The sequence below is a fragment of the Rattus rattus genome, chromosome 4, assembly GCF_011064425.1.
Source record: "Rattus rattus isolate New Zealand chromosome 4, Rrattus_CSIRO_v1, whole genome shotgun sequence".
Classification (NCBI taxonomy): Eukaryota; Metazoa; Chordata; class Mammalia; order Rodentia; family Muridae; genus Rattus; species Rattus rattus.
The window spans coordinates 54,744,943-54,759,052 of NC_046157.1; the positions used below are offsets into that span (position 1 = coordinate 54,744,943).

Consider the following 14,110-nt stretch of genomic DNA (forward strand, 5'->3'; position numbering starts at 1 on the left):
GCAGGATCTGCCTGGCCAGTGAGAGCCTTCTGTGCCATACACAGATGGAAGGCCCCGCTTTGTTCTGATGTGCAATGGAGATTTCCCAGGGCTCTGCTCTGAGGGAGCAGGGAGGGACACCACAAAAGAGCAAGTGCTCAGCTCTGTCTTCCTGCAAACAAATCTGGTCCAGCCCAGTAGGTTCCCTGAAGACTCACATGGTCTCTGTTTGGTGATAAAAGTTCGCAGACACATGCGCCTTGTAAGCTGTTGGCACCCTTGCCTTCTGTCACTTAGCACAGTCTCTGTGGGTCCTGCTGGGGTGTGGAGGATCCAAACGCCTTGTCTTGATTTGCAGCGAGTCGATTGACGACAGCTGCCAGATTCAGCGTGTGTTGTGTATAGGGGTGGGGGTAATTTTGCAGACTGGGGGCCTTCATTTTTATTGTTTTTAAAAATCATTAGCGTTGGAGTGGGAGAGATGGCTGAGCAGTTAAGAACAGTTGTTTATCTTGCAGAAGACCCAGTTTTAATCCCCAGCACCCACATGGTGGCTCACAACTGTCTGTAATTCTAGTTCAGATACCCTCTTCTGGCCTCTCTTGAGGGAAGCGCATACAGCAAGCACATCTATACACACAGGCAAAACACCGGTGCACAGGAAATAAAAAAATAACTCTGGAAATCATTAATGTATTTTACTTTTGCTCCAAACTCACAAGATCAGTCATACCCAAATCCATAATCTTTATGACCTTGTATTTGATTACATTTCTATTTTATGGTCTCATGTGTGTGTGCACTCGTGCACATTGTACATGTGCATTTATCATGGCCCATGTGTGAAAGCCAGTGGACGATGTGCAGAAGTCAGCTCTCTCCTTCTGCCATGTGTGTCTCTCAAGTTGAACTCAGGTCTGTAGGCTTGGCGTCCAGCTGCCTTTACCTGCTGAGCTACCTCTCTCACCCAAATTTGTTTTCTTTTTGACACAGGGTCTTACTCTACCCCAAGGTGGCCTCTGACTTACCACCTAGCCCAGGTTAGCTCAACCTTGAGATCCTCGGTCCTTAGCCTGGTGAATGGTGGGTTCCATACCTGCACAGCCTGCAGGCCCACTCAGCGCTGGGTTCCTTACCTACACCACCCTGCAGGCCCACTCAGTGCTGGGTTCCATACCTACACCATCCTGCAGGCCCACTCAGTGCTGGGTTCCATACTTACACCTTCCTGCAGGCCCACTCAGTGCTGGGTTCCTTACCTACACCATCCTGCAGGCCCACTCAGTGCTGGGTTCCATACCTACACCATCCTGCAGGCCCACTCAGTGCTGGGTTCCATACCTACACCATCCTGCAGGCCCACTCAGTGCTGGGTTCCATACCTACACCATCCTGCAGGCCCACTCAGTGCTGGGTTCCATACCTACACCATCCTGCAGGCCCACTCAGTGCTGGGTTCCATACCTACACCTTCCTGCAGGCCCACTCAGTGCTGGGTTCCATACCTACACCATCCTGCAGGCCCACTCAGTGCTGGGTTCCATACCTGCACAGCCTGCAGGCCCACTCAGTGCTGGGTTCCTTACCTACACCTTCCTGCAGGCTCACTCAGTGCTGGGTTCCATACCTACACCATCCTGCAGGCCCACTCAGTGCTGGGTTCCATACCTACACCTTCCTGCAGGCCCACTCAGTGCTGGGTTCCATACCTGCACAGCCTGCAGGCCCACTCAGTGCTGGGTTCCTTACCTACACCTTCCTGCAGGCCCACTTAGCATGTGCTCAGCTGCCTCACGTTACCTGTTGGTCTCCACATGTGTCGGGTGCTTACACTGATGCCTATTATGGGGTGGACATGGAATTCTTTGAATCTCGTAGCTGTGACATGACCGAAAACTAAAACAGAAGCATAGCCCAACAGCCGAATCCCAGACGAATGCCTTTGGGGTTGTCAGTTTTTTCTCACCCCACTCCCACCCATCCATCAACCTCATTTTCTCCTCATTTAAATTATAGTCTTAGTAATAACTTTTTTCTAGGGGCTGGGGAGATGGTTTGTTATTTAAAGGAGTTGCCACCAAGCCTGACAACCTGAGTTTGATTCCTCGGACCCACATGGTGAAAGAGGAGCCATTTCCTGAAAGTTTTACACACACACACACACACACACACACACACACACACACACACACACACACACACACACACACACTTCCCTTTCTGGAAATGTTTGCCCTAGAGAATTTGCTTGCCTTGAACACATTGATTATATATTTCATCAAGCCTTGGGTTGTTTTTCCTTCCTATTTATTTCTCACTGAGCCCCGAGAAAGACAAAATGAATGCAGTATGATCTGGATAAGCGACAGGTAAATTGTAAGGTAAAGTCTTGTGGATGGGTTTGCCTTGTGCCGGTCTCAGCCAGCAGGAGGAGGGCCAGTGAATGACTTGCAAAGGTTTTTAGACCTCAAAATGTATTTAGAAACCAGGGGCGCTCTCCCCTGTCCACACCGGTGGGTTTGATTTGTAGTAGCTTTTGAGCCAGCAGGCTCTTCCCGAGGGTGCTTGGGCTTCCTCACTCTCCTGGGGGAGCCTCCTCTGTGCCAGGCCATGTGCCAGGCTGGGATGCAGGCGGACGTTTTCCTGCCTTAGCCAGTTCATAGCCCCCTCTGAGGCCTGTCTTCAGCTCTTCCACTGGTTTCTAACAGAGCTGCCTGTGAGGGTGCCATTTCCTGATGAGTGAGGGTGAGAACACCCTAAAGGAGAGGACGCTTCCATCAGCCTCTGTTTTGGAAGAGCGGCTTCTGTATGAAGACCACTGCAGAGTCTCGAAAGCAAGTGTGTGTGTGTGTGTGTGTGTCTGTGTGTGTGTGTGTGAGTGTGTGTGTGTGTGCGTGTGGGTAAGCCCACTGAATATGGGAAGGAGACTGTATTCAGATCAGACCCTGTCCTGTGCTTCCCCTCAGCATTCCTGAAGCCGGCCATGGTCACTTCCTCTGTCCTGTTTACTTTGGTCATTAGCACCCAGCCCTAACCCATTAGTGGTTACTGTCACACAGCACCTCAGTCCTCTGTATTGGGCCAGCCTCAGGGGGTTGGAGACTCTGCTGTGTTCCTCCCGAGTGCCTTGCCCTCACGTGGCCTATCTGAGGTTTCCTTATTGACCCTGCTCTTGCTTGCATGTAATTGGGTCTCCATCACCTGAGCCACACATATATTTGATCTTCAGTGGGGTCCTCCTCTCCACGAAGCCCACCATCCCTGAGGCTGTAGTTTGAAGTTTCTCTGCAGGAACATGCGCTGTGCAGCCACTTGGGCCCTGGCGAGAAATGTGTCTATTTTCTCTTAGACTCTTTCTACAGATCAAAGCAAGTCTTGACCCAGCCTGGCACTGTGCTCCAAGTAGGGTAAGAGGGACTGAGCTCGTGACTTTTGCAAGCCTCAGACCTGTATTGTGTGCCCTTGCCCTCTCTCTTGCTAGTTGTATTTGCCCGATACATTTCCTATGGAGAGACTTAAAACTTGGATTGTTTACGTTTTTGCTTGTGTCCACCTGGTGCTGTTTTCCTCAAATGGGGTGAGCAGAATCCAGGGGTTTTCTTTCCTTCTTTTTCCTTCCAACACGGGCCATCAAGGCACTTGAGACATTTGTCAGATGTTTGTGCCTTTCCAGGCTGCACGCGGGCATCTGCTGAGTGTCACACTTGCACCCAGGGGCGGTGGCTCTTCTGAGCAGTCTGTTATGCTCGTGCTGTGTTACTCACGTTTATCTTGGGTTTCTCTCTGGCAGGGAAAGGACCTGTCTTGTTTGCCTTCTTTACTGTCTTTGGTGCCGTTGGATTTTTATTCAAAAGAAAAAGAAATGAGTTCTAGGAAAGATGTTGCCAGTGTGGTCTGCTTGTGCAAGTTGCTAATCCTTGGGACTAGGGTTAGAAAATCACTCATGAATCAAGCTTAACCGTCATAAACGTTTGTATTGTCCGTGTCCTAACGGAGCCCGTAGAATTTACTCATTTATAGAGCGTTCTGGTGCCCTGTTGTGCTTTCCATCTCCTGACTCCTCTCCATGTGTTCTTGTTCACTTCTTGTATCGATCGTGCTACAGGGGCCTGGCTTTATACTGTCTTTATGTCTTTAATTTTTTTATTTTATTTTTTTTTAGCAGATTTGTGTATTCTGACCTGCTTCTGTGATCTCATTTCTGTCTCTATGATCTCATTTGTCTTACTTATTTTCCCTTCTCTTTCCTGACTTGCATTTTTAAATTCCATTTACAACTTACATAACCTGTCCCTGTTCTTTGACTGTTTGCTCTTACAGTTTGGACATGAATTCTCCCCCTCTGTTTTTTATTCACTTTACATCCGGGTCACAGCCCCTCTTCCCTCTCCCATTCCTACCCCTACAAATCCCTCCCCTCACATCCTCCCACTGAGGTCCAACCTGGCAGTCCAAGTAGGGGAAGGGGATCCAATGGCAGGGAACAGAGGCTGAGATAGCCCCTGCTCCCTTGTTAGGGAACCCACATGGAGACCAAGCTGCACATGTGCTACAGATGTTTAAGGGTCTGGGTCCAGCTCCTCCTTGCTCCCTGGTTGGTGTGTCAGACTTGCTGAGCTCTCGTGGATTCAGGTTGGTTGACTCTATGGGTCTTGTGGTGTCCTTGACCCCTCTGACTTACTCACTTCTATCCCCAACTCCTCCCAAGACTCCCAAGCTCTCCCTGATGCTTGGATGTGGGTCTCTGCATGTTTCCATCTGCTGCTGGATGAAGCCTCTCAGAGGACAGTTGTGCTGTGCTGGGCTCCCATCTGCAGGCACAGCGAGAGTACCATTAATAGTGTCAGGGGTTGGTTCTCTCCCATGGGATGGGGCTCAAGTTGGGGCAGTCAGTGGTTGGCTGTTCCTTCAGTCTCTGCTCCATCTTTGTCCCTGCACTTCTTGTAGGCAGGACAGATTTCGGGTAGGAGGTTTTGTGGGTGGATTGATGTCCCCCCTCCTTTCTGGAAGTTGGACCTGATTCTTAACCTAGCGGAAACCAAAGTTAGTTTTTCTACTGCCTTCGTGACGGATGAATCAATTTTGACCTTGCAGAGCCTTTGAGTTTTAACTTCTTCAGCTTTGTTTCCTCGAAACTCCGTGAGGTTGTTTACGCCCAGGTGTCTTTCGGGGAGAGGAGGTGGGGGTTTATATTTTAAGCCTTACCTGTGTGTCAGCGTTTCATCACCTTGGCTTCTGTACCAGACTGCTTTAGGATTGTGTTTCTTCTTTTCCCCCTGAAGTACATCTTTTAGAGGGCATTGTTGTTGGTCTTGGTGAGGTAAATGCCCTCACTCTGTTTCTAGGAAGTTCTTACTGCCCTCTCTGTCTTGAGAGTCTTTCCCTGTTTATTTGTTTGTTTATCGGCTTCCAGAGACTTAGAATTTGGAGCCTCGCTGTTGCTCGCCAAGGACTTTACCATGGAGCTCTCCACCCCCAAACTCTCCACCCCCAAACTCTTGTGTGTGCTTTGTTGTTGTTGCTTTGCTTGTTTTATGGTTGTATTTGTTGTTTTGTGTTTGTGGGTGTTTTGCCTGAGTGTGTGTGTGTTCACCACATGTGCACAGTGTCCTGGGGCTGTAGTTACAGTTGTGAGCTGTCACGTGGGTGCTGGGGATCGAACCTTGCTCCTTCAGAAGAGCAACCGTGACTGAGCCGCTACTCCAGTTCTATCCCCAGACTTTCTTTTTTCTTTTTTTTTTCGGAGCTGGGGACCGAACCCAGGGCCTTGCGCTTGCTAGGCAAGCGCTCTACCGCTGAGCTAAATCCCCAACCACAAGACTTTCAATTGGTCTTTCCCCTTTCCTGGAGTAAGGCTCTGCTTTCCGACGGACTTAACAATCCTCTTACTTTGATTTGTGTCTTACCCCTCAATAGTTTAATTTCCGCCGCTGCCACAGCTCTGATTTTTAGAAATTCTGTTAATTTGCATGCTTTTTTCGAGAGCACCTTTTATTTATTTATTTTTTAATAATAATTTCAGCCTGATCGTTCGATGTTGTTTTGTATTGGCCGGATTTCCGGTGTTCCTTGGCATCCTCTGCCCTCGCAGGAAGTTTGCTCTGTGTCATCTGTCTGTCTGCTTGCTTGTGGCTGTGCTAATGCATACTAGGTTAGAGCATTCACACTGAATTGCCTGCCCAGCCCTCTGGTGTCTTGTGAGGCTGGTTACGGCTTCCTGCTTTAGCCTGTCCACCTCTGCACATTCTGTGATACCCGTGAGGGTTGGCGTCACTCCGGTCCCCTGCCCCTGCGGTGAAATGCAGAAAGACCTGTGGTGGCTGTGGAGCTGGAATGAGAGTGAGTCCCGTAGGCTCATATACGCGAGTGTTTGGTCCCAGTTGCTGGAGCTCTACCATGCTTTCCTGCCGTGATGATCTGGGCTCACTCTCTGAAGCCGTAAGCAAGCCCAGTCAAACACCTTTCTTTTACACGTTCCCTAGGTCATCGTGTCTCTTCACAGCAATAGAGCGGTGACTAGGGCAAAAGGTTTCTCTGTCACTTCTTGGATGGAACCCTTGACACCCCTAAAGCCAGCCCCGTGATCATAATCTGAGGGGAGAGACTCGCCTTGCTCCCTTCTGACCCAGAGAGTATTTCTCTTCCATGTGGCTTCAGGGCTGCGAGTCCCAGACAGTCTCCGTGTTCAGATTCTATGTGAGAAGGCGTTGGTGCGTCAGAGCCCAGCGTGGACAGCGGCCTGAGCATTGACTAGGAGCATTCAGAGCTACTAATTAGTCCGGGGTATCAGGCCTTGCTCTGTGTCTGGAATAGCAATCTATGTTTAACCAATCTGCAGGAATCCAGCGGTGCCTGTTCTTGTTGTCCCCCGCCTCCCGTGTGTGTGTGCGTGTGCGCGCGCGCGCGCGTGTGTGTGTGTGTGTATGTTGTACTTATGAATTTATGTGCGTGGGCATGGATATAGTTACATGTGTATACATGTATATATGTGTGGGAGTGTGGGAGCCCCTTGTTAATGCCAGGAATCTTCTAGATTACCAGTCCCCATGACCTCACGTGTCTGAATTTACCACCTCCTCAGCCCTCACCTCCAAATACCACCCCACTGGCGTTGGGATTGCAGTTTTAATGTAAGGATTGCAGGAAACCAATATTTAGCCCATAACTATTACTGTATCTGTCCAACACATAAAGGCTAAAGAGGTATATGAAATACCACAGCAGGGATGATGAAAACTTCTATTTATTGAGCCAAGACCGTGACAGGCAATCAGAGAATCCTCAGTGTGCAGACACGGTCCACGCTAACCTTGTGCTGCCTCACACCATAGACGACCATGGTGACCCCTGCTTTCCTCTGCTCTTGTGTGGCAGGGCACAGCCTCTCCAGTGAGCAGGGCAGCAGTGCTGAGACAGCTCCAGAAGAGGGCGAAGGACCGGACTTGGAGTCTTCCGATGAGACAGATCACAGCAGCAAGGTGAGAGATTTTCATTTTCACATCCCATGCCCTGCAGGATCATGGCTGACAAGCCACCCCGACAGCTGTGTATGCTCAGGCGCCTCCCCGTGGGATACAGTGTGTTTTTACTTCTGAGATGTTACTAAGTAGCTAGATATGAAATCTAAATTACAGTCTCGGTAACAAACCCATGTGGGAGAATGTAGGGCAGAAATCACTTGTAATGAATTGAAGGCCTCTTTCTTTAATTTCTGCCACGGCTGGAGCTCCCCGTTAATGCCATAATTTCACCCCATTTCCTTCCTCAGTCTTCATTTGTGGAGGATGAAGCATCGTCCTAAATGTGCATAATTGAGTCGGCAGTGCCTTCTGCCACTTAGGGGTTCTGTAATGAGCCGCATTTGAGCAATCTGCTCTCCGCTCTTGTTCAAGGTGCACTCTTTTACATTAAAGGGAAAGGAAAGGATTTTTATATTAAGCCAATTATACTGTTCTTCAGCTGAATACAGTGAGCAAAAACTTCCCTTTGATGCTTTGGTGTAAACCGGTGTGATTGTTGCCCGTGACTTTGCGTGCTTTTTGGCTACTTCGTCCAGTGTGTGTGAACAGTAGCCCATTTGCTCCTGTTTCCATGTCCAGAAGACAAGTTTTCAAACCGAGTCACTGTATTAGTTCCTTCTCCGTTGCTGTGATGAGACACTCTGACCATTATCTTCTTAAGGGGAAGGTGGTTCCATCTCATGCTTCGGGTCACAGTTGATAGACATTAGGGCGGGAACCTGAAGCAGAAACCACGGAAGAAGACTGCTGTTTGCCCACGGGCTCATGCTTAACTAGTTTGCTTCCTTCCCCGTCTCTCCCTTGGGTTTTCAAGACAGTGTCTTTCTCTTTATTCAGACCTGGCTGGCCTTGAATTCATAGAAATCCCTTTGCCTCTACCTCTTAGAGTGCTAGGATTAAAGGCTATGCTGACATGCATGACTTACTGGCTTATTTATACAGTCCAGGACAATCCGCCTAAGGATGGTGCCACCCACAGTGGGCTAAACCTTCCCACGTCTATTAACAGTCAAGACAGCGGCTCACAGACTTGCCAAAGGTCAGTCCACCTGGGCAGTCCCTTCTCTCCCAGGACTCCAGTCTTGAGTATGGTTAAGAATTAGGACTAATAAGGACAATCCCCTTGTCCGTCACTGTTGATCTCTCCAAATGCCCATTCTGTTCCTTAAGTCCTTAACAAATTAAACAAATAAACAAATATTAGAGGCCAGAGAGGGTGTTGGATCTCCTGGATTTATGGGTTGTTGTGAGCTGTTAAACCTGGGCAGTGGGAGCTAATCTCTCTGGTCCTCTGCTAGTGGGTTTTTTTTGGTTGGTTGGTTGGTTGGTTGGTTGGTTGGTTTTTGTTTTGTCAGTTTGACATAGGTTCAGGTCATCTGAAAAGTAACCTCAGTTTTAAAAAATGCCGCCATCAGATCAGCCTGTAGGCAAGCATTTATGCCATCTTCTTGGTTAACGATTAAGGCAGGCCCAGCTCACTGGGGCGGGTGCTTCCAGCCCTCTGCCGGTCCTAGATAGTATAGGAAGGCAAGTTGAGGACTCCGTGGGGAATGCCAATAAGAAGCTTCCTCCATTTCCTCTGCCTCAGCCCCTTGACTTCCCTCAAACATACCAGACAAATAAGCCCTTTCATCTCCAAGTCGCTTTGCATGGTGTTTACCACAGCAGGAAAATCCTGACAAGTGCTTTTCCCCCACTGAGCTCCTGTGAGTACCCTTCCGGAGGTTTGTTTCTCATTTAAGAGGTTCGAAAGCAGGAATTTCAAATTGTCCTAGCAGATCTTGGAAACTGAGTTCCACTGTCTATTAATAATAAAGTCACACCTGTGTTACCTTTTGCATAAATGGCGAGCCGTCTCATTTAAGCCCATCTTCACAACACTCCTGGCAGAGATGCCATCCAACTCTGTTTTACAGAGGAGAGAAACATGCAGAAAAAGAGAAAAGTCTTTCTCCAGGCCTTGTGTAATTGATGCCGCCATTTAAATTACCTGCAGCCAGATTGTTTTGCGCTGGCACTGAACGCCAGGCTTCAGGAAAGAGGGAACTAATTTATTAGTAGTGCTAGAGGCCAATTAGATACACAGCCACGAACCATTTAGCCGTTTTCCGAATGCTTAATCTTCTTAAAGTGCCTCTTGATTAAGGTTAAACGCGTTGGTCGACTGTGTTGGTGTGTGAGTTCATTCGTTTTGAAGCTGCTATACCAGGCGGTTGAGCCTCCTCTGAATGCACACCTTTATCAAGTGGAGAGACGTGCCTAATAAATAAATAGAAACCCGGTGTCGACATGGCTCGGCAGGTGAAGGAGCCCCTCCCCTAACCTGACTCCCTGGTCTCCATTCCTGGGACCGTGTGGCATGATGGAAGAGGCTATCTGACTCCTCCTGTCCACTAACCCCCACACGTGGGCCACAGCATGCCCCGCATCCAAATATGCCTGCCCCCAACAGAATAAGGAAATAAATCATTTTTTTCTTCCTTGTTTTGTTTTTAAAAGACGGGGTCTTTTAGCCCTGGCTGACCTGGAGCTCGCCATGTTGATATGACCACACCGACCTCACACTCATAGAGGTCAGCCAGCCATCTGGGATTAAAGGCGTGGGCCACCACAGCCTGCCCTGTTGCCAGTTTTTATCCTGGTGAGAGACATGAAGCTGGAGACCCTGAGATTGACTTCTTATGTTTTATTTCATTTTTGCTGTTCCTCTCAAATGAGCTAGCTGGATGGAGGGGGAAGCCCTTGGTGTTCTCTGTATTTGAAATGCAGTGTAGCGGTGCATGGCCTTTGGGGGCTGAGCAGGTGGGTAATCCGGAGCTCTTTCTCTGGAGATGATTCAGGAATGTCACCGCGATGGGTGGGGTTGTCACGAGTCAGAGGAATCTAGTCACCTCTCCCTTTGTCACTGCCTCCTTCCTCTGGTAGCCTGGTGGCAGCCTCAGGTCTCCTCACCCCGTGACTGACTTCCCTTTGCAGCTTCTCCTTAAACTCATGCTCGTGGGATGAAATACTGATTAACTGAGGTCGGAGGAGTCCAGTGTCCTGCATTCCAGGTTCCCTGGTGGCTCTGACTTTGTTTTCCAGTTAGAACCGTTCTCTCTGACTTTCCATTCACAACCACTTCCCTTCCCCTTTTCACGACGTTGTGATCATCTGGGAAGCACCTGCTTTTGTAATTAAGCATTAGTGTAAAATGCAGCAGGGCGGGTGGGCACGGTTGAAAGACCTCTTTTGTGTGGTGGGGAGCTGCGAAGTTGTCCTAGCTGGGCACTTTTAATATCCCCGTGCCATTCGAGATGCTGGCCAATCAGCTGATCCCACTGGCTGCAGGGCAGAGCCTCCCGCATCTGGGGAGGTTCTCTGGGCTTTGTTTTTTTGCCTGCTTTGCGCCTCTCCTCTCTGGAACTTTTGTTATTGAGCCAGGTGAAATCAAAGCATGAGTTCTTACCCAAGATGTAACCTTTGACTGCCTCCCGGAGCTCGGATGGAGAAGCAGGGGCCGCTCTGGGGCTCTGCCTCGTTGAGATGTGGTCCCAGGTCCGCTCGGGAGATTCAGCATGGGACACCCTGGTGAGAGAGTCCTCTCTGAGAGCTAGAAAGTGGCTGGGGCTTTCTGAGTATTTTAAGAAACTTCGGCTTCCTTTCTGAACGCACGAGGCGCTGGGAGGAATTACCATGAGACTACATCCCTGAGGATGTCTTCACTGTGGAAGATCAAGCGCAAGCCCAGGGTCGAGAACGACAGGGCTGGCGATTCTTTCCACCGCACACTTCATCTGGTGAGCGCCTCACTGTTTCGGTCTGCCCCGTGCGCCGCTTTGTGGGAGACTAATGACGCTTATGCTTGTCCCAAACCTCCGAATTCCATCTCCTTTCCCCTCCGGATACCCTCGTTTTGTAGCCCGGGGGTCCAATCAGTAGTTTGCATGCAGTTGAATTTGTATTGGGTCTTTATATTTATTGGTAGAGGGTAGATTTAGGTAGTAGAGGGCTGTGGCTTTTTAATTTCATTCTTTAATCCTCCTATTGCTGATGTTTGCTTCTTTTGGCTATTGAGATTCTGAACGTATTTTGTGACCGATACGCTACACCTCTGGCTGAGGACTGGGGAAGCTCAAACAGCTGGGGCTGTGCTTTGTCCCTCCGGGTGCTTTGGGTCTTCTTTATGCTGACTTGCAGTGGGCGAGGACAGTTTAACATTAGCTGACCTACTTCAGTAGATCAGCTCCCCGGCAGTAAATGGTAACGCAATGCTTGGGAAAGAAATGCACAGCCAGCTGCCGGCCAGAAACCGCTTAACAAAAGCAACCAAGCCCCTCTGATACCAGTGCTGGCATCTGAGCCTGTCATTTAATGAAACAAACTTTGACGGTCCAGTGCCTAACTGCTGTTCCCTGTTTGAAATTTGTTAGAAGCCACCCCCAAAGCAGGTAAAGAATTAGAAGAACTGTGAATGACTGGAATGCCCTCTAAAATTGTGAAACGCCCTCTAAAATTGTGGATTTTTTTTTTTTGCCTTACCATTCCTCCCAAAAAAAAAAAAAAAAACCTTAAATAAAGGCTGTGAGATTTGAGGCCACTCTCGCTCCTTTTAAATCTGTGGGAAGTGTTAAATCGGTCAGAGTCAGAACAGTTTCAGAAGTTGCTCCTCTGGAGGCAGCCGGTGCCTTTGGCGGTTGTGTAACAGGAAGACTTAAGCGGCCGGTGGCTTCAGTGTGTCCCTAGGAAGTCTGTCGCCTCCTGTGTTGTTCTTTCTTTTCATCTTGGACAGGGGGGAGGATGTTGTAAACTCCAAGCCTCACCTCACGCCTCATGCCAGCCTTGGTAAAGTGGCCCAACTCCTCCTTCTTGGCTCAGTCTCAGTTTTGGCTGGGAGGAGGCGCCTCTGCCCCCTTCAACAGTTTAAACTCTGCAGTGTCTGCACTTTGGTCTCTAGGGTGACTGGTGACAGCCCTCAAGTGGAGAGAGCCCTGCATTCCCTGCTGGAAGTACCTGCCTTGCCCTCCTCTTTCCCCTTGAGCCAGGGCTGCTCTCACGTGGAGAGCATCGGTAACTTCCCAGCCTGACCGGGCATGTGCGTGCCCAGTGCTGGGTGTGTGGGTGACCATAGCCACCCGATAGCCAGTAATGGAGTAGGCAGGTCTTCTTCCTCTCTCCCATGCTGCTTCATCGAGGATGACACAGGCAGGTTCCATACTGACCTTGTACACTACAAGTTTAGCCACGGGCTGGAGAGATGGCTCAGTGGTTAAGAGCCCTGACTGCTCTTCCAGAGGTCCTGAGTTCAATTCCCAGCAACCACATGGTGGCTCACAACCATCTGTAATGGGATCTGATGCCCTCTTCCGGTGTGTCTGAAGACAGCGACAGTGCACTCACATGCATGAAATCAATCAATCAATCAATCAATCAATCAATCAATCTTTAAAAAAGAAGTTTGGCCCCAGTGGAAGTCAGATGTAGGGAACTGAAGATTTAACTGGCCAACAATATGTGAAATCAATAGCTTAGAGATATCCCAATGGAGCACTGTATCTCATAGTTGCTTAAAAGGATACTTTGGAGGTAATATTTTAACCAAGCAAAATTCTCAAACATTATAGCATCCTTTAGATTCTCTCCAAACAGAAACACCCTGCTCATTTCATATATATATATATATATATTTACTTGTACCAGTTTAAAGTCAGTGCTTTAGGGTACACCCGGAAGTGTGTACCTCGAGTTAGTGAACAGAATGGTTTGAGGGGACACTGTTCAGCCTCAGGAAACACTCAAAATGACCCTAACAAGGGAGGGGTGGCTGAGACTGAGCCCTCCAAAGGGAACCCCATGGTGCTTTTGGGTATTCGCACAAGAAAATGAGGAACCGCCTCCCTTCATCTTTAGGGGCGACATCTTGGGACTCCCAGCGGTTGCCAGAAACCGTGGATGGCTGTCAGTACCAATTCCTGCGTGCACTGCGTTTCTTCTTATGCATACATGCAGTTGATGAAGTTCCGCATCAAATCAGGCACATTGCGAGATGAATGACAACTGATAAACAGACCGGGTGTGCACAAAGCATGTAACACTGTGAGGCCTAAAATATAAGTCACTTTGACAAAGATTTTGCGAGCACGGTGTGGTGGTTTGTAGCTGCTTGGGCTGGGCTGTTCCCAGAGAGCGGGAAGAAAAATTCAGTGTTTTCCAACTATGATGCAAAACTAAAACCTGAGAAAGTGGCCTCAAAGATAAAGTCAGATCATCACACTTCACATGTGTGTATGTGTATGCCAGACTACTTAGGGAAAACATCCAGGGAGGCCACTGGGTGTGGACGACCAGAGCAGCAAGACTGAGATGCCACTTCACAGAGACCAAGGCAGCTCCCTTGTCCACACTCTGGAAAATGGATGTCTTTGGGTATCATGATACCTCAGAGGAGTCAAAAACTCAGAAATCCCATTCCAGACCTTCCGTATTTAACCTAAGCACCATGACAACAACCCCCCACCTCCCCTCCCCACCCCCGCCGCCCCAGTGTGATGGGTCACGTCTTTCGGGATGCCCTGCTTCTGCTGTAGGTCAGCACCTCTTACAATGTTGGCTTTTGTGCAGTTGAGGGATCT

At 49.0% G+C, this 14,110-nt stretch overlaps 1 protein-coding gene across 2 annotated transcripts in view; it reads left to right on the forward strand.

The window, feature by feature from the left end:
• The window catches only part of Tiam1 (TIAM Rac1 associated GEF 1), a 182,523-nt gene that overhangs the window by 138,050 nt on the left and 30,363 nt on the right, over nucleotides 1-14,110 (forward strand). Inside the window, exon 16 of one of the 2 annotated variants that reach the window (XM_032900461.1) lies at nucleotides 7,354-7,457. In XM_032900461.1, the coding sequence (XP_032756352.1) occupies nucleotides 7,354-7,457 (104 nt within the window). Of the gene's footprint in view, nucleotides 1-7,353; nucleotides 7,458-11,119; nucleotides 11,279-14,110 lie in introns of those variants that run through there. The other variant, XM_032900462.1, reaches the window with a different exon arrangement.